Source organism: Centruroides sculpturatus, unplaced genomic scaffold (genome assembly GCF_000671375.1).
Source record: "Centruroides sculpturatus isolate CEXI.00-Female unplaced genomic scaffold, Cexi_2.0 scaffold1430, whole genome shotgun sequence".
In the NCBI taxonomy this organism is placed as follows: Eukaryota; Metazoa; Arthropoda; class Arachnida; order Scorpiones; family Buthidae; genus Centruroides; species Centruroides sculpturatus.
This window is the reverse complement of record NW_019385757.1, coordinates 142,196-165,176: the sequence shown is the minus strand read 5'-3', so window position 1 is coordinate 165,176 and position 22,981 is coordinate 142,196. Positions and strand designations below refer to the sequence as shown.

The following is a 22,981-nucleotide window of genomic DNA, read 5'->3' as shown; positions in this document are numbered from 1 at the left end:
ACTTATTTTGAAACACGTTTCCTGTGAACAATGCCAATTTTGTCAATTTACTATGATGTTAACATAATTACATACATTTAAAAACATATTTTGTAAAATACCTCAAATTCTTTCAAGATCACTTATCTCATCTAGCTTTGAATACATACAGAACTCAATTAAGAAGTCTTTCAAGGGACAAATTTTTAAAAATTCTTATGTCTGCAACTTCTTTAAGCAAAAATGAAAATATAACTTTTCATTCAAAATTCCAAATTTATTTAACAATTTTTCACTACATTACAGTGAATTAGGCTTATACTCTATCTATTCATTTAGATATTTGTCTACGGTACTTCTTTGTATGTTCTGTTACGTAAAATAAGAACACATTTTGATTCCCACAGAAAAAAAAAACAGTGCTACAGTATATCGTAATAAAATTCATTAAAAACTTACAGTATAACTCACAAACTGATTGCATTTTTCAGAACTTGCTGTTGGTTGCAGATAACTATGTAAAAAAAACTTGTAAAATCCATGTTCTCAGTAGCCCAAAGTTACACACAAGATAACAAAATTTTGTGTATTTCCCGATTTATTATTTTGATCCATATGCAATTAAATGTGTAACATTTTCAACAGCAAGCAATTGAAAAAATTCAGTGAGTCAATTTTCCAGTCATAAACAACAATTTCACTCTACTCAAATATTTTATACAAAAGAAGTTTACATCTCCCTAATGGGAAGAAGATTGAAACTTTTAAAATTAAACTTCTTACATGAGTAAACTTCTAATGCAGGAACTTCTTAACCAAGTTCTAGTATAATATATTATATATTCAGTATTATTTTATAACTATTTCAATAAATAATTATGCATTATTTATTCAAGATAATACACAGTGGTTATAAATTATTGATTACATTTCAGGAAGGAATAAAAAATAACACACAAGCATAGTGACAACTGATTTGTTTCAGATGATACTGTAGCTGTAAAAGTTTGGGCTATCCTCACGATGTAGGTGACAAATTAGGTGGTGATGTAAAATTAGGGAACCTTCTTTTCCAAGCATACAGTGACTAGCATGACATATCACAAATTGAATACCACAACTGAATGTTTACTTCCACCAAGAAGGGCACCTCTACAAGGGGTTTAATTTTTCAGGACAACCTACAGGAAAAATTTCCTGAATATTGAATTAGCTGCAAGGGAACCAAATTTTTTGGCCACCTTGATTCACCAACATTGCACCATTGATTTCTTTCTTTGGGGTTTGTCAAAGACAGGGTGTAAACACAACACAGATTTGTGACATTGAAGAACTGAAAAGTCAAATTGGTGAAGTCAGTGGAGGAGTAACTGCTGAAGTGCTCTAACACATGATGCAAAATTAAATGCCACCTGGGTATTTTGTGCACCACACATGACTAAATAAATTCTAGGAGAGTTCTGTGGGTAAAGTGTAAAATATTTTATTTACTGGCCTATTAAATAAAACAGCATACATATGCATACTTTACTGTGTTCTCTTTTTATTCCTCCCCAAAATGTGCTCAATAATTTATAACCACCCTGTACATTAATTTACTTAACACACTTAATTTTCAGTAACTGACATCATTAGATTATAGTTTCAACATTACAAAAAACTTTATGAATCAGTGAGGAGCAATCTTTTCTGGATGCACGCCACAGTGAACTCCATATGATAAAATAAATTTGTTTTTTATTGAGTTCCAAGTTTCAATCATGCTGAGTGCCAATATACTTTAACTGCAAGTATGCTAGGTACTAAAATAATATTGGGTTGGCAACTAAGTAATTGCGGATTTTAAATAAGAAGGAAAATTCAAAATTTTTGCTTAAAAATATAACTTTATTCAATTAGGTATTGTCTGTTTTTGTCAATGACCTTTTGCCATCTTTCAGGCAGTGTCATAATTCCATGTTCATAAAACTTAGTTTTTTGCTGGCAAAAATCAGGAATAAAAATTGATTTTACATCATCAGCGTCATTAAAAATTTTACCATTTAAGGAGTTCTGCATGGAACAAAATAAATGATAATCTGAAGGTGCAAGGTCAAGGCTATACAGTGGATGTGACAACACAACCCAACCTAGCTCCAATAATTTTTGGCGAGTGACCAAAGATGTGTGGGGTTTTGCATTATCATGCTGGAAAACAACGCCCTTACAATTTACCAATTGTGGCCTCTTTTCTTCAACTGCATCACTCAGTTTGGCAAGTTGTTGAACGTACACGTTTGAATTAATCATTTGGTTTCTTGGTAAAAGTTCAAAATACAGAATTCCTTTATAATCCCACCAAACTGACAGCATAATCTTTTTTTGGTGAATCTCAGTTTTTGGTGTCGTCTGGGCTGGTTCATCTTGCATCACCCACGATCTTTTCCGATTAACGTTGTTATAAACTATCCACTTTTCGTTGCCAGTAATCAGTCGTTTCAGAAATGGATCATTTTTGTTGCGTTTCAGAAGCGAATTGCAGATGCTACTGCGTTGCATCAAATGAATTTCCTTAAACTGATGAGGGACCAATAAATCCAGTTTCTTGACATAGCCAAGCTGTTTTAATTTTTTTTTTATGCATGTATGCGATACATTGAGCTTCTGCGCAATCTCACGCGTTGTGCTATGACGATCTGAATTGATAATAACCTTGATATGGGTCTCACCAACTTCAACTGGATGGCTAGATTGTTGAGCATTTTTCAGTGAAAAATCACCAAAACAAAATTTGGCAAACCAATTTTGACACTGCCTTTCTTTCAAGACTTCATTCCCACATACGGCACATAACTTCTTGTGTGCTTGTGATGCATTCTTGCCTTTTCGGAAATAATACAATAAAATATGTCTGAAATGCACGTCTTGTTCTTCCATTTTTAAATTGGAATAAAAACGAAACAAAATAACTAATCAATACAATTTTTTTACTAAATTAAAGGTGAAAGTCCAAACAACAAGAAAACAATATACGTTAGGTGCTTTGAACATGATGACAAAGCAAAAAAATGTGCTAAGGCCACCTATGGACAAAATCTGCAATCACTTAGTTGCCAACCCAATATATGTTAATGATATACAAACTAATAATATTTAGATTTATTCTCATCTTATATTAATTTAGTTTGAATGTTTATCATCACAAATATCAGCTTACATAGGATTGTATAATGGCACAAGGCAGAAAACAACAATAATAAAATTATATTGCCAATGCCTAGGGCAGCATATTAAGACTTCATGGGTCACATGAAGCAAACAGACTGTCATTGTTGTTATGATTGTTTTCTATTTAAATGCTTATACTGAGTTTGCTAAAAAGTTTGTGCAGATTTTAAATTTATAAATAGAAGGCAATTTTTTTATGGAACAAAATATCTACTCAACAATGCAATTTCCCACACTAAATAATGCAGATTGTCATCAATTACACTTTTCACTTAATCATTATAAATTTCCTGAAGTCAACAAAAACAAAAAATCCCTTAATAAAATTTCATAAACCATTTCAAGTACAAGAGTTCTTTGTTGGCATTCTCCATATATACCATGCCTAACTCTTTACAGGTTTAAACTGTGCTGTAGTTTTTTCTTTTTTGAAATAAAACAGCATGTCAAAAATGCTTCTTTTAGATGTCCACTTTTTAATTATGCCAAAATTATAACACAAACACAATCTTCAAACTCTCTGGTTCAAATTATGATTAAATGTTATGTATCAAATATTCAAGTGCTTTCAGATTTGAACTGTAGTTAGTTGTATTTCAAAGCACCTGAAAGACAACTATTGCAAAAGAACTTTTTGGCCAATCTAATATATTAGAAAGAATTCAAAACTGCTTCTTACTATATATAATCACATTTTATATTTTCTAAGTAAAATTATGCCCTCAATACATTTTTAAGCATGAAATTATAAAAATAATGCATAATGGTGCTTCTTTAAACAATGTAATATTGAACACCAATATCCAAAATGTAATGTATAAAGCTGTGTACAAACTTTAATCATTAGTATTAGTTTGACAAAAATAATACCAATAATTTTTTTTAAATGTTTAAGCTTTAAAAAACAAAAAAATTAAGTAGAAAAACCAATCTAAGTTTATAAATATAAATTATGAAATGAAAAATTAACCTCCTGCTCAGTCATTGCCACTTCCCTTATGTACATGTGCACTGATTGCTTTGAATTTCATATTTGATGTGAAAAATGCTATAGAAATTTTTATTTTTAACATTTGATGTATTCATTGTTTATATATGTTTACTTCACTATTTCTCCAATAGAAAGCATTATGTAACAAATTATTTAGCTGCTTTTGGCAAAATAATTTAGTTTCATTTTGGAATCTGAAAACATCTCTAATTTATTTCTGAGAGTTTTCCTTTCAAACAAATTAGTTTGAGAGGTTATAATTTTATAAATTAATAATGGGTATCAATGATATTGACAATTTTATACAAATTTGAGTTACTAACAAATCATTTTCCAAAAATACTAAAAACGAAAAATTCATTTTACTCTTAGAAAAGACATGTAAAAGCAATTTTTTCGAAGATTTTTCATCAAAATTAATTGTATTTAAAATATAATTTTAAAAAATATTGATACTTTTTGGACAATCAACTTAAAAACGAAGACTGAGAAGAGGTTAAAAGTTCATTTTAACAATAATGATCCTAAAATCATTTTTTACTATTTTTGTTTTAATAAACTCACTTGTCCAGTTCTGCACACATGAACAAACATAATTATGTATGCATGTGCAGAAGCCATGGCATGTAATAATGGTGTAGACTGGGCACTCAATGTTGCTTCACTTGGATTTGATGAACTGATTAATTCTTCTAAAAGAACACTACCACCTGGAGGATCCAATGGTCGATGCAATGGTTCCAAAGACTGAAGAACTTCATTGAGATGCAATAATCCTTGTTTGAGCACTTGAGGTTCATGTGCTAAATTCTATCACAGGCATTTTATTATAATAAAAATAAGTAAAAAATTTTATTGTCATCATTTTTTTAAAACTTACCAAAATAGATTTGCATACACTAGCAACAGCTTGACAAGTTGGTGTAATTGGAAAATCTATAGGTAAATTTGGTAATCCAAGTATTCCCATTAAAGGCACTAAACCTTTCTGTCTAACAAATTCACGACAGTGATCATCTGTTGAATTATTACTTAAAATGGCATCAACAAATCGCATCTGTAAATATAATATTGCTTGAAACATTCAAGTAATAATAAACAAATTATTGTAAAAACAAATAAATTTGTTAGCATTTTTGTATCTATCTATTTTATGAATACAGTAGTCTTGAAAACTCGGCCTAATGTGGATCGAAGGGTGGCAGAGTTTGTGAAAATGCCAGGTTATTGGGAATGGGGTTAAAAAAAATAAGTATTAGTGTTTCCTCAGAAAATACTGTACTGTACTTTTATGTATTGTTTGCTTGAGAATACAACAGAATAAACTGCCCAAATACCCTTAAACAAAAGAAAAGTACGTACTTTATGAAGGCATAGAGCCTTTACTACATGAAAATGAAAATTAATGAATACACTGTGTACAGTAATTTACCTGATAAGACAGACCTCAGAGAAATACTTTGAGGCATAAAGCTGTCTATAATGAAAATTAATTAACTAAGGATTTTTTTGCCCTGCCAGGGTATGGCCGAGTTATCCAGACTGCCGGGTTATCGAGTGCCGAGTTTGAGACTCTACTGTACTATGATAATTATGAATTTAGAATAATATTGACTATTTTTCTGTATTTATCTTTGAACATTTTTAACTGAAAACAAAGGAAAAAATTCAATTACTCAAAATTCATGTAAACTATATTAGAAACAAAAGGAACTCAAAAATATTTTGAATAAGAAAAGCAAATGAATTAAAATTTCCCCAAAAGTTTAATCTTTCATGAATTTTAATAAAATATAATTGAAGACAATATCTAGTTCAAGTAGTGTGTGTCATACATAGCATCCTGTTTAACATCAGAAATCTATTCCCAAAAGTCAGACATTCTGCAGGAAAACATTAGATGAGTGTGTCTATTTCCCATTATTTTAAGTAATAAAAATTATAATGCATTACAATGTCAACCCAAAAATTTCAACTAATTTCTGAAAACGTAACTAAAATCCAAGACAATACTTATATATGAGATAGAAACTATCATTTTAGAACAGAAAATGTTTAATTCACCTGATCCTCAACAGTTAATATAGTTAACAAAATTGCTTAGTATACAGCAACATATCATATCTGCATACCAAACCACAAACATTGCATTTATGATATGTCATGGCAAATAGTATACATCAATATAGATTTGTTCTCTAAAAATTCTGATAAAAAGAAGGAATAAATTGCAACATATTCATAACAATATTTCTGACACATCTGTAAAGTGCAGAATTGACTGATTATATTGACCAGAATTAATCAATATGATCAGACAATTTTGCAATTTACACAGTAATGTCACAAAATCATGTCAGAACCATTCTGCTTTAAAAGGTGTGGTATTAATATTTGTGATGTGATGCTAGAAGCACCTTGTATTAAAAAATGCATACCCCATTTGTTGACACAGTACTTTACTACATTCTGACCTACTGTTTTGCAATGTTTAATATGTTGGCCATTGTACAGGACCAAAAACTGCAACTCACACCACCATATTTCCTTTATCAATGTGTGTAGGATTATTTTATTACTAAAATTTTTCCCTATGATCTGGAAAATATTCATATGAAGTTCAAAAAAATTTTACTCACTAATTCCCTCAGCAGACTTTTCTAAACAGGGATACTTTAATACAGTGTTTCTATGCTATGCCCCACCTAAGCTTTTCTAAAATTCTTATGCCCCCCTAATATACAGCTATATGGTTAACTTAAACTCTGGACGAGTCCATTTTCGAATTTCCCCCCTTAACAATACAATTGCCCCCCCTGTGGGGCATGGGTCCCACGTTAGAAAACAGTGCTTTAATATTAATAACAATGCTATGATAGAATGCATCTACAGATATTAAATCTGATAATTTAAGTATCTCTTTAAACTTCATAACATAATTACATAAAATTGACAAAAGTTGAAAAGTGATAGAAAGATAGGAAGTATTTATCCAAAACTCAGATTTCAACAACAGTATTATTTTCTGTACAAAGAAAAAGCACTTAAGTGTTGTCATGTTTTGGCATTATTGCTATTTTTAAGGCATTTATTTATTTTACAGTCAAATAACACAAAGTATATTATTAATTTTAACATTTTCTGTCGAACTGAAGCAAGCAACAGTTAATCTTACGTGATTTAATCTTAAATTAAAAAAAAAAAAACAACTGAACAGAGAAATACTACCAATTTTACATCTGTAATCACTTATTCACTTATTGCTAATATAATGCAACTGAAAGAAGTAATAAAAATTTTAATGGCATTAAAATATTTATAACATTTAAGTTTTTCCAATTTTCGTTAAAATCAAAATTTTTTATATAACTAATAAAGCATTTTATTTGAAATTAAATACTTTACCACATTTAAAATATAATCAACAAGAGGTATTGGTGTTTTCATATCTGTTCCAAGAAGTTCAGGTACTGTTGGTTTCTCAGTTCCAGATTTTAATAAACTTGAAACTGGATTACCACCAGTCTCATCATCATCATCATCATCCTCATCTGATGAACCAGTATCAGTACTAACATTACTGTTTCGTGTGCTAATACTTGTTGTATTATCATTTTTTGGTGCAGGCCTAGAACATATATACTTTGGATCTCTACCCATAGCACAAAGTTCTTCTAAAAGCTTAAAAGAAAAATAATTTTATAAAATTTAATCAACTTTGAAATAATTGGATAAATCATATAAAGAATTATTATTATTAATATATAAAATATTAGTAACAAAATCGTTATTGCATTTCTGATTTCACAAACACAAATATAATAATAATAAAACAAATTATATTCAAGATAATACATGCTCAACAATAACATAAATGCAAAAATTTTTAAATCATATTAAAGCAAATTAAGCAATAGATGTAAACTATATCTTCTTAAAGATAATAAACTGCCTAAATTTAACACCAATAATTTGAAAATACCAAAATTTAAATTATCTATGTCATTTTATCTTATTATGCTAACATATAATAATACATGTAGTAAAACAATAATTATTCACTGATAATTTATAACACAATTGTGAATTATGCAGATATTTTTCTCACAAGGGGACACCCACCAGTTTGTAATTGGCATTTTCAAAGAAATTTTGTAGGTATGCTTTATTTACTTGTACTTATACTCTACTAAAGTTGCAAGATCCACTATTCAGACATTCTTGTATAGGTATTAATGTAACCATTAATACCTATACAAAAAAATCATCCATAAATTCACAGCATAGCATTATTAGTTGAAGTGTCACATGAAGTACTTTTTGGAAAGCTTGTACATGAATTGTTTCTCCGTTTACAAGAAAGAGATGAAAAATTTTGTCTGCAGTATAAAAGCAAGTTGATGTTCTTGTGCCCAAATTTGAAAATGTCATTGTCAAATACTCAATATGTAGTAATCAAAATTTTGTTTCAATTAAGGAATCATTAGTACAATCACATGCAAAAATTGATAAGTTTTTATTGATGATAATCACAGGGGTAGTCAAACAAATTCTCAAATATATGACAAGGCTTTTTTAAATGACAAAGATATTCCAATTATCAATTAAAAATTGCCATGCCAAAATGTACTCCTCTTTGTTAACCTCATAATGTTTAGATAAGTTAAAAATTTTACCAAAACATTAAAAAATTGCAGCACTCCCCTTAAAACCAATAGAGAAATATCTAATCAAGAAGAATTCATTAAAATACAATATCTAATTCACAACCAGATGAGTGCACCAGATTTTTGTGGCATGCAAATCATGCATGTTTTAAAATCTCAAACAACATACAAAAGAATTTCAAAAATGTGAATAAAGTTTGATTTTTACCCTCTGTTTTTAAAACTAAACATAAAAACTGTGTAAATTGCATAGCAATGATTGTAAGTGCACAGTGAAACAAATCATTATGTTTTAACTGTTATGATAAATACCACCCATTAATCTGTCAAACAAGAGAAATCAAAAAGGAGTGAGAATGGGTTCATTATTCATTATGAAATACATTAGGCAGGGTACAGGTTAGTATGGCCTTTATCAAAGTAGTTCCTATTGAGTTGTATGCATTTGGACCAACAGTCTTAGAAGACATGCTGAAACCCATATTTTGACTTCAGAACAGCCACTGATGAAACAAAACACTGGCCCCACAAGCTCCAAATTAAGATGAGGGAAAAGAAAAATGGAGCAAGATCCAGAAGAAAAGAGGATTTGGCACACACAATGTTTAATGGTTTCATACATATTTTGCCAATGTCAAAGAAAACTAAGATTGTTAAAGTCTTTGGGAAAGATAATGGTAATTTCCTTCTTTGACTACTGTGGAATGGCTTACCAACATGAAGTATCATTACATACCAACAGTTACTAGTCAGTATCACACAACAGTTTTGAAGACCCTTGCCAAACACATCTAACGAAAAAGCAGAGCTGCATCCATCTGGTTGATGCCTAGACTACAATAATGCAAACTGTCAGATTACCAACATCGTTGCTCGATATTTGGTCTGACAGAATGCTGAATGTGTGCCATACCCTCTATACAACTTAGACCTTATTCTCAGTGACTGTTTTTGGTCCCATTGTCTTAAATTGAGCTGCAAAGCCAGTGTTTTGGCTTATCAATAGCCATTCTGAAGAAGTCATAGGTGGTCCTGATGATATCAAAACACTGGTTCCAGAAAATTATCTAGGACTATCAGACATATTGGATCTAGTGCATACAACTTGAAGGGAATTAATTCAAAAAAGACCATATCAACCTGAACTTGTAATATATTTCATGAATAATAAATTCACCCTCACTCTTTGACTTGCACATATGTGAAGGTTCAAACTCAAAAACAAAAGTGCTTCGTATGATGTTTTAACTAATGATTACTACACAGCAAATTTATGAATTGTTCTTCCATATAAGTATTATTAGTTCTAGAACTTTTATCATAATTTTTTCAAGAATGCCTGAATAGTGTTCTGCAACTTTGGTAAAATGTAAGTATAAGTAAATCCACAAAATTTCTTCAAAAACAGTTATTACAAAATGCTGGATGACCCTGGTCAGTTGTTAGAATAATGTCAAAAAAAGATAAGTCAATTATAATCAATTTCAAATATTTAACTTTTGAATGATTTTTTCTCGATACTTTCAAGGAATGAATTTTTTGTAATCTATACTCCTCTGTTATTTTTTTTTATTTCCTCACAAGGAATATACAATAAAATATTGTATCCAAACATCAGCAAATTTTTTTCAAGAACTACGATGGCTGTATTGGCCCAAATATTAGTTGATGTTTATCTGTCTTAACAGAGGGAGAATGCTGTACTGACAAGAGCAATGAAATAAGAAATAGCAATTTCTCATTTTCACTAGAACTTTCATTTAACAATAAGTTCTGATGAAGATGAAAGTAATGAAGTATTGTATCAAACCAAATTTTAATGTATCTTGCTTTTTTATTTTGTAGGTAAAAAAAAATTAATAATAAAAGCTTGACTTATATTCAAATTCCTAATTTTTTTCCAAAAAGTAAGGTTTCTAAAATTGGAAGTTGACTCCTATTTGTGGCCATTTATCATGACTGAAAAGAATAGCTTCTGTTATTGGTAACAGCATTTCTTGAAGCCCTTTAAAACTGTCTTCATAACAATCGTTTATAAATTTTACTGATATTCTAACTTTTACAAGAATGTGTGAAATTTCTATTACTTTTTATCAATGCGAATTTGGAAATAAGTTACATTCAGTTACACATCTTTCTTTTCAAAACTACTTTTGTTAGAGGTAAAATTTTGTTTGAATTAGTATTTATAAATATTTGGAAATCAATTAGCAAAAATGAATTGCAAATCTCAAATTCAATAAAACAATAATAATTAGAATATTTTACTGAGTTATAAAAAGAGCTTTGGTTTTATACGAAAGTTCCAGTTACCTTGATAATAGCAGCAGTTGCATCAGCACGTAAACTTGGTTGGTGTCGCATTAATTCATCCATTGCATTCCCTAAATTGCTGGCAGTATCTCCAACTGGGTCAGAACTACGACGCCGTCTCATTGCAGGAAGATAATCAGGTGATAAAAGAACTTTAAATAATCTTTCAAATGGCTTACATGCCACAAATGCTTGGAGTCCTCTTGCATTTAAACACAGAGCACTAAACACATTTGGTAATGAGGCAAGTACTTCACGTGTAGCTGGAACCTAAAAACAAAGTTAAGCTCTTATTGATTCAGTTCTGTTTATCATTTCATTAACTTTCAATTTAAAATTTTTTAAATCATCAGATTATGAAATACTAGAATTAAATGATATAAACATTAATAAAGAAAAAATATTTAAACATTTATATTTTAATTACTAGTTCCTATAATTACATTGAAATAGTTGAGTGTTCTTTATTCCATTAAAAGTTTTACACTATTCTTTCATTGTCAAAACATTATTAGAGTTTTTGCACATTACCAACTAATAAAAATTTTTGTAAAAACTTTAAAAATAATTATTTTAAATTTTGAAACCTGTGTATAAGATATATAAATGAATAAATATCTGAAATAGCAGTTTCATTCAAGACAATATTATTATCTATTCTTGTATTTCAACTGCATGAAACTCGTGCAATTGAATAATATATTTCATTCAATTGACGAGTTTCATGCAATTGCAGCTGGGACAAAAGTAACTAATGGAATTTCAAATTTATGTAATGATTCTATTACATTATTTCTATTTATTATATTTTATACAACTATTTTAATTTTTCAATTATTTTAAGAATTAATATATGAACTTTCAAAAAATAACTAAAATCAAATATTATCAAATAATTTTGATAGTATTTGATTTCAGTTCTTGAAAATCTCAGTTGTTCATTAATTAACAGTTTTTCAGACCATTTCAGTCATCTGAATCAATGTGCAACTGGAATCAAGAAATAACTTTCTCCACAATGCTTTACAGCCTAAGACAATTTATTGTTCCTGATAAATAAATAAATAGATAGATAGATAGATAGATACAACTAAAACTATCAATAAAAAAGTAGTAAACATTACAAACTCTACATCAACAACTAGCATATTAATAGACACACACACAAGCTACTTTAATCAATAAAAAAATAAAATTTGTTGAATATTTACATTACACAAATTGATACTTACTTCTTTTACAAGCAAAGCTTGAAGAACAATATCCGTTAATCCGATATCTTGTAATGATGATAGTAACGAAGGTTCTTGAAATACATATACCGTTACAACATCCATAGCTGAAACAAAATAGTTAGCAAAAATTAAAAATAGTTTTATGCAATTTGAAAACTTATAATGCTGACAACTATTAAACTGACATGTATTAAAATTGAAATTTTAATTGAGTTTCCAATTTTCTTTTCATTTGTAAATAATAAAGCAAATTAATAGTGTACTGAGGCATAAACAATTTACCAATTAATATAGAAACACTAATTCCTATACAGGCAAATTCATAAGAATATTCAAATCTCTATTTATAATATTAATTGTGAGATAAATTTTTCTCAGAAATTTAATTGCCTTTCAGCATTAGAAGAGTCTCTCATGGCAGAAATTTCTGAAAATCTATATAAATCTATATAATCTATATAAATATAGTCAATATTAAATTACAATTATTTATATTTTTATATCCATCAGAAGTGTTTTAATATAATGTATTTCAATTTGATATCAAAATAATGAAAAATAAACATCTTTTTGCTTTGTAGTTATTAAATATGGTAGAGCATGTTGATCTATGCACATTGATACTGATTTAAAACAGTATAAAAATACTAAAATTTAGATGATAATTTTCCATTAACTATTGATATAAATTATGTCTTTAAACAGAAAATCCTTATTAGTTTCAAATTCAAGAAACAAAATAATCATGGATTTGAATTACTGAGTTTCAAATTATCTGAGATTTATACTGTATATTTCTACACAATATGCCAAATGCCACATAATTGAAATAATTTATTAAAGAAATAGAATACTGGTACATATACAGAATACTACTTTAATTAATAATAATATGAATAAACTGCAAGTAAGCAGCATATGTCTAGTGAGGACCTCACAGGTTGCCAGATAGATTTTATAAAAAGTAAAGCAAAATTCCTTGAAATGTAGCCCAAATTATTTCTAAGATGGCCCAAAAAGTAGTAAGTTACCCAAATGCCTATAGCCTACAAATAATAATCTTCTACTCATAGCACAATCTTGCAATCCTGAAAACCAGCCATATTTTATGAAATAAGCAAAAAAAAGGGTAGTCCATGAGTAAGGTGACACTTAAAAGTGTGTTTTTGTAAAAGCAAAGCCATATTGACTAGATTAGAGTTGTTCTTGGTTTCTATTGTTCTCTTATAGCATAGAGGCACTTTGATCTAAATGTGAAGCTCCGGAAATAGCCCCCCCAAAAAGAAAGATATGAAAAAACTTGTTAAGTTAAATTGTCAAGAAAGCAAATAATATAATTATCGAATCGGTGATACCAGACTTTGACGTCAGTGCTCATAAAGAATAACGGGAAAAACAAAATTTTAGATATAAAAGAAGAAAATTTAAAATATTAAAGTTAAGACGCAGTTTAGAAAGCAAAACAAAACTAGAAAAAAATATCAAAATGAGCGTAGGTGTCATAGTCAACAATTAAACGCGATCAGTGTCTAAAAGACGGGGTCAGATAAACCATCTCCAGCCGACCTTTCTCGCGAACTTTACGAAGCTCCATTTACACCTGGAGACAGGTGGAAGACCAATTAGAAAATAGTGATGTAAGGTCTATCCAATTAGCAAACAGCTGATCCTGAAAAACATAAAAGCACCAATTCCAAGGACAACGAAGACTTCCACTAAGACTTCCACTAGACTTCTTTTGTGTTCGTGTATCTCTTTTTTTTTTCATGCATCCTTTCACATCTTTTGTGCATCAACTTTCGAAACTTCGAACTTTTAGCACAACACAAAACCAGATCGCTGCCGAAAACTCCTACGACGCTGGACCAGATCGCTGCCGAAATTCCTACAACTCAAGACCAGAATCGACGCCAAATTTCCTCCAACTCAGGACCTTTCCAACGAGAGAATTTATGTAAGCATTATCGTCCGGAATAAACAGTTCGCCTCTGTAAAACACATGTCTTTGCTGCTTTTAAAAACCGCCACCCACATACGCGTAGACCTTAGACCATCCTGACGGTAGGGAATAAAAATCTTCCCCCAATTGGCGTTCTTACATAAACAAACAAGTTAACATACACACGTAACGGTTAAGATAGAATTTTTGAAGTAGCCATATTTCAAACTAACCAAATTCTTTAATGTGTAAATCTCTATCCCCAGCTGGGACAAAAGTAACTAATGGAATTTCAAATTATCCAAGTTTGAATTAACAAGAAATTCCTGTTTAAGTTATAGATAATAATATTTCTCTTAAAAATTTGAGATGAATATCATCTTTTAAAATTTATTTATAAACTGCACTTAATTTGTTTTTAACTGTTAAATTAAATATATGATAATATACCAACCCAAAAGAAATAATGATGGTCCATAATATTCTGCATTACTTATTACATGTTTCAAAGATCTTGGTAGAGAGCCATCCATCACTAAAATTATATTAAAAAAGTATTAAGTTTTTAATTGTAAATACAAAACATCTATATTAAATACTAATAATAATACATACAATGCCTAATGTTATCAGAAAATGCAGGATCTTGAATAGCTTTTTTTAAAAAATTTAACATTGATTTCAGAAGAGCTGCCCTTTGTGGAAAACACTGAATACCTACAAAAGAAACTGCTTTATAATTTCTATTAATTTTAACTTTTATTATTTAATATGATTAATCAAAATTTATAGATATCTGTTTTAAAAGAATATTAAAACACACAAGAACATGTCAGAAAATTTTAAATTATTTTTGTCAAATAAAAATCAGTTTATTTCTAAAAGAAGAATGATTACAATCATTCAAAAAAAATTAAAAATTATATAACCTTTATTTATTTCTTACATAGAAATAAGTCAATGAAAACAAAAGCATGGAATTATCCCTTTCTCTAATAATACAAAATAATAAATTGCATCAAATCTACTAACAGAAGATTATAAAACCTATTACTAAGAATATATTATGGGGTGATCAGAAAAAGTTCCTGTTTGAAATATATACCATTCTAAGTACTATTTAGACCTGTTCTTCCTACAACACTTGGTCATTGAATGGGAAGATGGATAACATGTTTTAGTTATGCGCACTAGGGGATATGTAGTGGTAATAAAATAGCAGCCCACTTGGAGAAGTGATCCCAAATCAAAATTCATGAAATCATATGAGAAACCATCAGGAAGAAATGTCTTGGTTTTTTGACAGACTGCGATCCTCCTCTATGGCAATACTTGACTTCCCACTGCACGGAGCACACAGGACCTGCTGTACAGCTTCCAGTGGCAGATTTTGGAGCACCCATCCTACAGCCCTGAAATAACACCTAGAGATTTTCATCTGTTCTCTGCCTTAAAGGAGCACATGGCTTTACTAGAGACAATAAATGCAAACACACTGCAAGAACAGGGCTTTACTAAGACAACAGGGCCTGGACTTCTATCCATCAGAGATAGTAAAACTTATCCACACTGTGGCAAGTGTCTGAGCCATAATGGGAACTATGTGAAAAAAATAAAGCATTGTTGCCACTTTAAAATCACCATATCAGTTTACAGCAGTGGATCCTTGTTTTCCATACATAAATTAGGAAACTTTTTCTGATCACTGCCAGTATATCATTAGTACTAAGTATAATAGTAGGTTCAATAAAAATTATATTGTGTTAAGTTTAACAAAAACATAATCATGTCCATTTTAAATATTTATCAATCACAAGGAAATTTTTATAGTTCTAAAATTAACAATATATATATATATATATATATAGTTTCATCAAGACAAAAAAAATTTGAAGAATCAATATTAAAAAAAGAAAAATGCAAGACTCCATGATTATTTCAAATAGTTTTTTTTTTATTGTTATTAAATATATAAATATGGTAAATAAAATATTTATTAGTAACCAATTTATTATATTGGTTGGATAATTCTGGAAGTTAATCACAAAAATACAACAGTTCAGAAATAGAACTGGCATGATTATCATTTATTAACTGTAGTAAATTCATTAGCAATAAATTTACTAATGTTGCTAAAGTCAATAAGTGTTTACAGAAAAACAAAATATAAAGCATTTCATGATTTCTAGAATAAAAATAATCCAATTTAAAGATATTGTTTATTTTATAATTCTACATATTATAGTAACATAGATAATTATAATAAGTACTGTTCAGATAAAGTATTCAAAATATTTTGTGGCATTTTAGCCATTAGTTATATATATTCCTCAGTTCATCTTTTTAAAGTTCTAAGTCAGTCAATCATTTGTATATAGGGAAAAGAGCTTCACCAATTTCTTTTGGAAGTATGTGTGTGCTCTCATTTCTGAGATGGATCTTTGAGAGATTGTTTAAAATGACACCAAGACTGGACACTGATGGGACAAAATGTATGATGTGGCTCTTCATCTGTTGAAATCATATGAAAGAAAGATGCAAAAGCAGCATTTCTTGTTTTTTCAATATCTGGTGCATTATTTTCCAATGCTTGTCCATAATAATTCTGTATTTTTTCTATTTTTTCATTTATGAGATGACCTTTACCTCCTAAATTTATTCCAGTCAATTGCATTATTTCTTTTAATTTTCTGAGTGCTGAACTCATTTATTTTGAAACATGATTTATATATTTTTCTTTGCCAATTATATAATTGTCACCATAAATATTATTTTCCAATCACCATCAGAAAGAACAGCCAGATATCAAAATCCATATTTTTCTATTTAGTGTACAAATAGTTGTAATGCTGCTTTATCTCCATGGCACCTGACGATTCACTGTAATTTATATGACAGTCATAATTTTCAAATTTTTTAAAACAAACTATAGCAATATTTGCTCATGGCAGCAAAATCAAGATGATGATCTATCAAAACATCAATAACAGCAACAATCCCAAATAATGATGAATGACCTCACTTGTGTCATGTCCCATCATAACTAACAGCAATATTAATATCATCCAGTTTTTTTTATATTCAGTTTTTACAATCTTAACAACTTCATAAAAATGTTCTTCTAAAACTTCAGATACTGTATTATCAACTGTCTTAGAAATAGATTGAAAGGTTTCCAGGTGGAAAGGTCTCGGAATAGTCATCCCAGAAGAATAATTTATTATTTTAGTGTACCAAAAACTATTATTTTTTGCTGACATTACAGCCAAAGTATTAATATTAAAAGTTTTATTTACTTTGTTAAAAACTGACAAATTTACTTTTTACTTTAGTAATTATTTCATTAAAAATACTCGTATAACAAAATACATCAAAAACTGTAACAATGCCTTTATGTTTTTCTATTATCTTTAAATTCTGTTGATAACATTTTGAGTATGCAAGTAATTTTGTTAAATTTTCAATTGCTCCTAAACTAATAATTCCATATCCAGGGCATTGATTTTCCAAACACATGGCTGTCTCCTCAAAATATTGCTGTTTTTGATATAAAGTCTATCCTATATTTTCATCAAATTTATGTAGTGCCTTTTAATTCTTTGGAACATGTAGAATTTTCTAAATTTTCTTAAATGACAATTTGTAATATTCATGTTATTCTCAGAGTCTATTTGTTTTCACCATTGTCATCCACTCTGATCTTGTGGTTTTACTTTCTTTCTCAGTAAAAATGTTTGTTTTGCCAATCTTTTTGTACATGGTATAATTATTTAAATAAAAAAAAATCTTTAGAAACTAAAAAATGTTAATTTTACAAAGATAAATAACTAGTAAATGTTCAAAAAACAACACAACAACACTCAACTAGTCAATAGCACAAAACACTCACTCAAGTGAATCAGTAATAACCAATAGGTAGATGTGAAAATATCCTCTGACTAATCACACTGAGTATAAGATTGAAAGTTTAGCCAATAAAACATCTTATAACTATGAACAGACCTTTGTATAAACAAAGTCAAGAGCAAGAAAGACAGAGACAAGCTTTTGAATGATATATGGCATGAGCCACTATCTTGGAAAGTATTGATGACTACTGTTCAAATTTGACTAAAATGACACTTTTAGAAAAAATAGCAGATGACATATAGTAAATTATTTTAGTTTTATTAATTGACAAGACTATGTCTCATTTCTAAAATCATGCTGCAGTCAACGGCTTCACACCTTAGAGATACGAAATACATGTCAGGAGTTGAAATTTGACACAGAGTATTTGGTGCCCAAATCATGCATACATAAAATAAACCAGACTTATAAGTAGTCAGGAGACTGAAAACCAGGTCAAAATAAAATACAAAATGTTGAGACTGTTTCTACAAACAGGTGTGAATGCAAGATTTGTGCATGCATTGCTCATGCTCTCCAAGACAGCTATTTTTGAGACAAGACTTTGCCATTTCACTTGTTATTTTTACCTTATTATTTCATATTTTCAAAAAATTTTAATAGACTATGACACAGAAAATTACATATAATCAAAAAATCCAAAAATCTATATTTTGGTCAATTTTAATGAACTTTCTGCCCTCGTGTCCCCTTAAAAAGTTGCACTTTTCTACTGTGGTCAATTTTCCCTATTTCGCTATATTATATATATATATACTAGCTGCAAGGACCCGCTTTGCTGGGTTTTTAAAAAGTAACGATAGTGAAGATTAAGATAATTACATTATAGCCAACCTTACCCGTTTTCACAGAATGCAAGAATTAGGTCCCTCGTTTCCAGACTAATTAGAGACCTGATCCCGATTCTATTTCTGAACGTCCCCTGTTCACGTCAAGTCAAATGAACTATTTTCAACATTTCTGGAACGTTTACAATCGTTCTATAATCAAACCAATATTCGAATTTTATGTTTGAATTTAATTCGAACAAATTCGAACAAAACATTCGAAATAGAAAGCCACTTTCAACCACTTTCAGCCTCATATCTCCCGCACCCTTATAGCTATCGAGACGCAACCACCCCTATGCACGAATGGAGACTTGGGGCTACCACCACATACAAACACCATTCACGTGCGATGTGTAGTTTTGGCAAAAAAGTGAAATATAGGGACATACATGTCTATTTTTCTATATATATAGATATAGGGTATACCACAAGGTAACAGGAATATTTTTACAGTATTCATGAGGCCTAGGGAATCCAAACACATTCCTATTATCATAGTCGTTTAAATGTATTATTTCAGTGTTTTCGGTGTTAAAAGTTAAGGTTTATTCTAGCTACCCATTAAGATGCTTCTATAGCATTACTACATGTTATGGAAAGTCTCAATCTCACAGTACTTGCACTTTTATGCTGTACTAAAGAACCAAGAAATGCTAACAAACCTTGCATTTCTTGGCATATTCTGCAGCACTTCTCAAATTACTAAACTACACTACATTTGAATTACTCTTTTTAGACTTTAATAATAGCAGGAAGAAAAAAAATTTTCTAACTTTTTCTTGAAAGTTGTGGGAATGACCTCAGATCCCTGAAGATCCTTCTATCTATTCCATATCTGTTATGAATGTTTGTTTACCTTTATTTTAAATACATTTACTCATATTTCCAATGAGCATAGCCATTTAAATAAGATGTCAACAGATAGTGCTAGGTGTTAAGATTTAATCATTTAAGTTTTTCAATTTTTATTGAATTTTTTCACATCAAATAATTTTCCTACAATTTTTTTTTGGTTGCAATTATGACTATTATTGAATAATTTAATGTTTAGTTCTTTAAAAATATAAATACAAATAAGCAAAAACATCATAGTTATTATAGTTTAGTGTATTTTTTTGTGAGGTGTATTTGCATATTTTCTGAGATGTGTAAACAAAACCAAAATTCTGTTGCACACATCAAATCTTTGTCAATTAGTAGAAAACAATCAGTACAATGAAAATAAACCATTACCAAATCAGAATCAAATCTAGATTTTTCAATCGGTGCAATTATAAAAAAAAAAGTCTTAAAAAATTATTTTTCTTCATTTGTTTACACTAATTTCAAATTATCTATAATCATACCTATATCAAAAAACCATACTTATTATAAATAAATTTAAAGAAGAAAAACAATCTTTATGTTTTTATTATAAATCTAAGTTGGTTTTCAGATGTGCACGATTTTAAAAAAGTCAACAAAGGTCAGTCCACAATCATAGTAAGAAACAACTGCATCCCATACATGTTAAAATTCAAATAAAATAATTATATCTAGCATTATCAAATTCAAGAATATTTTGAGATTTGATTAATAATAATTCCGTAAAAGCCCAAACATATTTACCAATAAGGAACTAATTTAAGATATTAAATTTTTGGCATCATAAAAGAATATATCTTATACATTTCAAATCATCAGAAATATTTCTAAATACAAATATATTTTTAAATACAATTTTATAAAAAATTCTATTCTATAGAATTTAATTTTAGCTATGCATATATAGATATACCTTTACCAAATTCATTCTCATATTTTGTAATTTCTAGTATGTTAGATTTCCCTACAGTATCCTGAGAACTGGTAGATGCCACATTAGAGTCTGATGTTTGAGGTCCTGCTTCACTGCAATAGAAAAAAAAAATATATACATATATATATGTGTGTGTATGTACAATGATGATAAATTCTTATTAACAGACATATTCACAATTTATTAACTAAATAATGTTATAATTATTATGTTGGGTTTAGTAGGTAATACTCGGTTTAAACCGGTGGCAGTGTAGTATGCCTGACCAGAGTCAAGGCATAGCAACCAAAACAAAACTAAAATTAAATGTGTGTGTCAGTGTCTGTATTAAGGAATTTCCTAACAATATGGCATGTATTCAATATAGTGGCCTTCTGTAGTGTGATGTATGTATTTCTACTCAATTGTAATGTTCCCAGGCTTTTGTGTAGCATGTGTGGTATNACTAATTTCAAATTATCTATAATCATACCTATATCAAAAAACCATACTTATTATAAATAAATTTAAAGAAGAAAAACAATCTTTATGTTTTTATTATAAATCTAAGTTGGTTTTCAGATGTGCACGATTTTAAAAAACTCAACAAAGGTCAGTCCACAATCATAGTAAGAAACAACTGCATCCCATACATGTTAAAATTCAAATAAAATAATTATATCTAGCATTATCAAATTCAAGAATATTTTGAGATTTGATTAATAATAATTCCGTAAAAGCCCAAACATATTTACCAATAAGGAACTAATTTAAGATATTAAATTTTTGGCATCATAAAAGAATATATCTTATACATTTCAAATCATCAGAAATATTTCTAAATACAAATATATTTTTAAATACAATTTTATAAAAAATTCTATTCTATAGAATTTAATTTTAGCTATGCATATATAGATATACCTTTACCAAATTCATTCTCATATTTTGTAATTTCTAGTATGTTAGATTTCCCTACAGTATCCTGAGAACTGGTAGATGCCACATTAGAGTCTGATGTTTGAGGTCCTGCTTCACTGCAATAGAAAAAAAAAATATATACATATATATATGTGTGTGTATGTATATATATATATACATATATATATGTGTGTGTGTGTGTATGTTACAAATGCGATTCTGTTTTACACAAACTTTTTACAATGTTTTGATTGAATATGAATTAGAAAAAGTCTCTCTTTTCTTACAGTTCTTCTAAGTTCTCTCTTTGATTTAACACAATTGACCCAATCCCAAATTCTAAAAAATGTTTTTTGTATCACTGTATGTGGCACTTCATGTTATTCATCTAGATGTTTTTGGTTCCAATTTAAATAATTTTCAGGAATTTCCCTACTATACATATATAACTTCCACAGGAAATTTGTTTTCTTGCATTTTGAATTGCTGTTTAAAGTGAAAAGTTCCATTTTGATGTTTAATAGTTTAAAGAATTTAATCAAAGCTAATAAAATTTGTGTATGATTAAATTTATTAATATTTTTAAGTAGCATTACACCAACAGAGCAAGGCAGTGATGACTAAGATATTTCTAATAGTAACAGTGATATATTGCTGCCTTATACAACATGTGTGTTTATTGTTAGAAAGTGACAAATAAAACCTTGTGTGTAATTCATTATTTTGCCAAATTTTGTGTTTTTGAATTAATACCATGTATTTTTCATTTCAAATGATAACTTACTTTATACAACACATTTTTACATAAATGTGCAATCTTTATGAAATAAAAATGCAAGCATGTAAAAACAATAAGATTTTAATATGATTTTTCATATAATTTATTGCCAATCTTCTGTTTTTCCATAAATACATGTAAAAAATTGTGTGAAACAAGTATACAGTGCTTTTTGGAGATTACATATCTATCATGTAAAAACAGAATTGAATTATGTATGTTACCGCTAAAGCTCGAAATCCGTTAATGTGCACATTACCTAGCTAATCTGCACATTAACTAGGGTGATTTGTTAAAGTTGCTAAAATTGTTCTATTTCTCAAATTACCTAGGTAATGTGCAGAGTATCTAGGTAATCTGCACATTACCTACTAGGCACTCAATAAAGTGAAAATAAGATTTTTGCTGGAACAACAGCAACGTTTCTGTACGCTT

At 29.0% G+C, this 22,981-nt stretch overlaps 1 protein-coding gene across 1 annotated transcript in view; it reads right to left on the bottom strand.

Moving 5' to 3' along the window:
• Nucleotides 1-22,981, bottom strand: part of LOC111641824 (E3 ubiquitin-protein ligase HUWE1-like) — a 125,004-nt gene that overhangs the window by 36,515 nt on the left and 65,508 nt on the right. The window contains exons 19-26 of the mRNA XM_023388058.1: nucleotides 21,778-21,884; nucleotides 14,947-15,048; nucleotides 14,786-14,866; nucleotides 12,390-12,496; nucleotides 11,158-11,427; nucleotides 7,583-7,858; nucleotides 5,058-5,234; nucleotides 4,742-4,987 (exon numbers count right to left, since the gene is read on the bottom strand). Of these exons, the coding sequence (XP_023243826.1) occupies nucleotides 4,742-4,987; nucleotides 5,058-5,234; nucleotides 7,583-7,858; nucleotides 11,158-11,427; nucleotides 12,390-12,496; nucleotides 14,786-14,866; nucleotides 14,947-15,048; nucleotides 21,778-21,884 (1,366 nt within the window). The remainder of the gene's footprint in view (nucleotides 1-4,741; nucleotides 4,988-5,057; nucleotides 5,235-7,582; nucleotides 7,859-11,157; nucleotides 11,428-12,389; nucleotides 12,497-14,785; nucleotides 14,867-14,946; nucleotides 15,049-21,777; nucleotides 21,885-22,981) is intronic.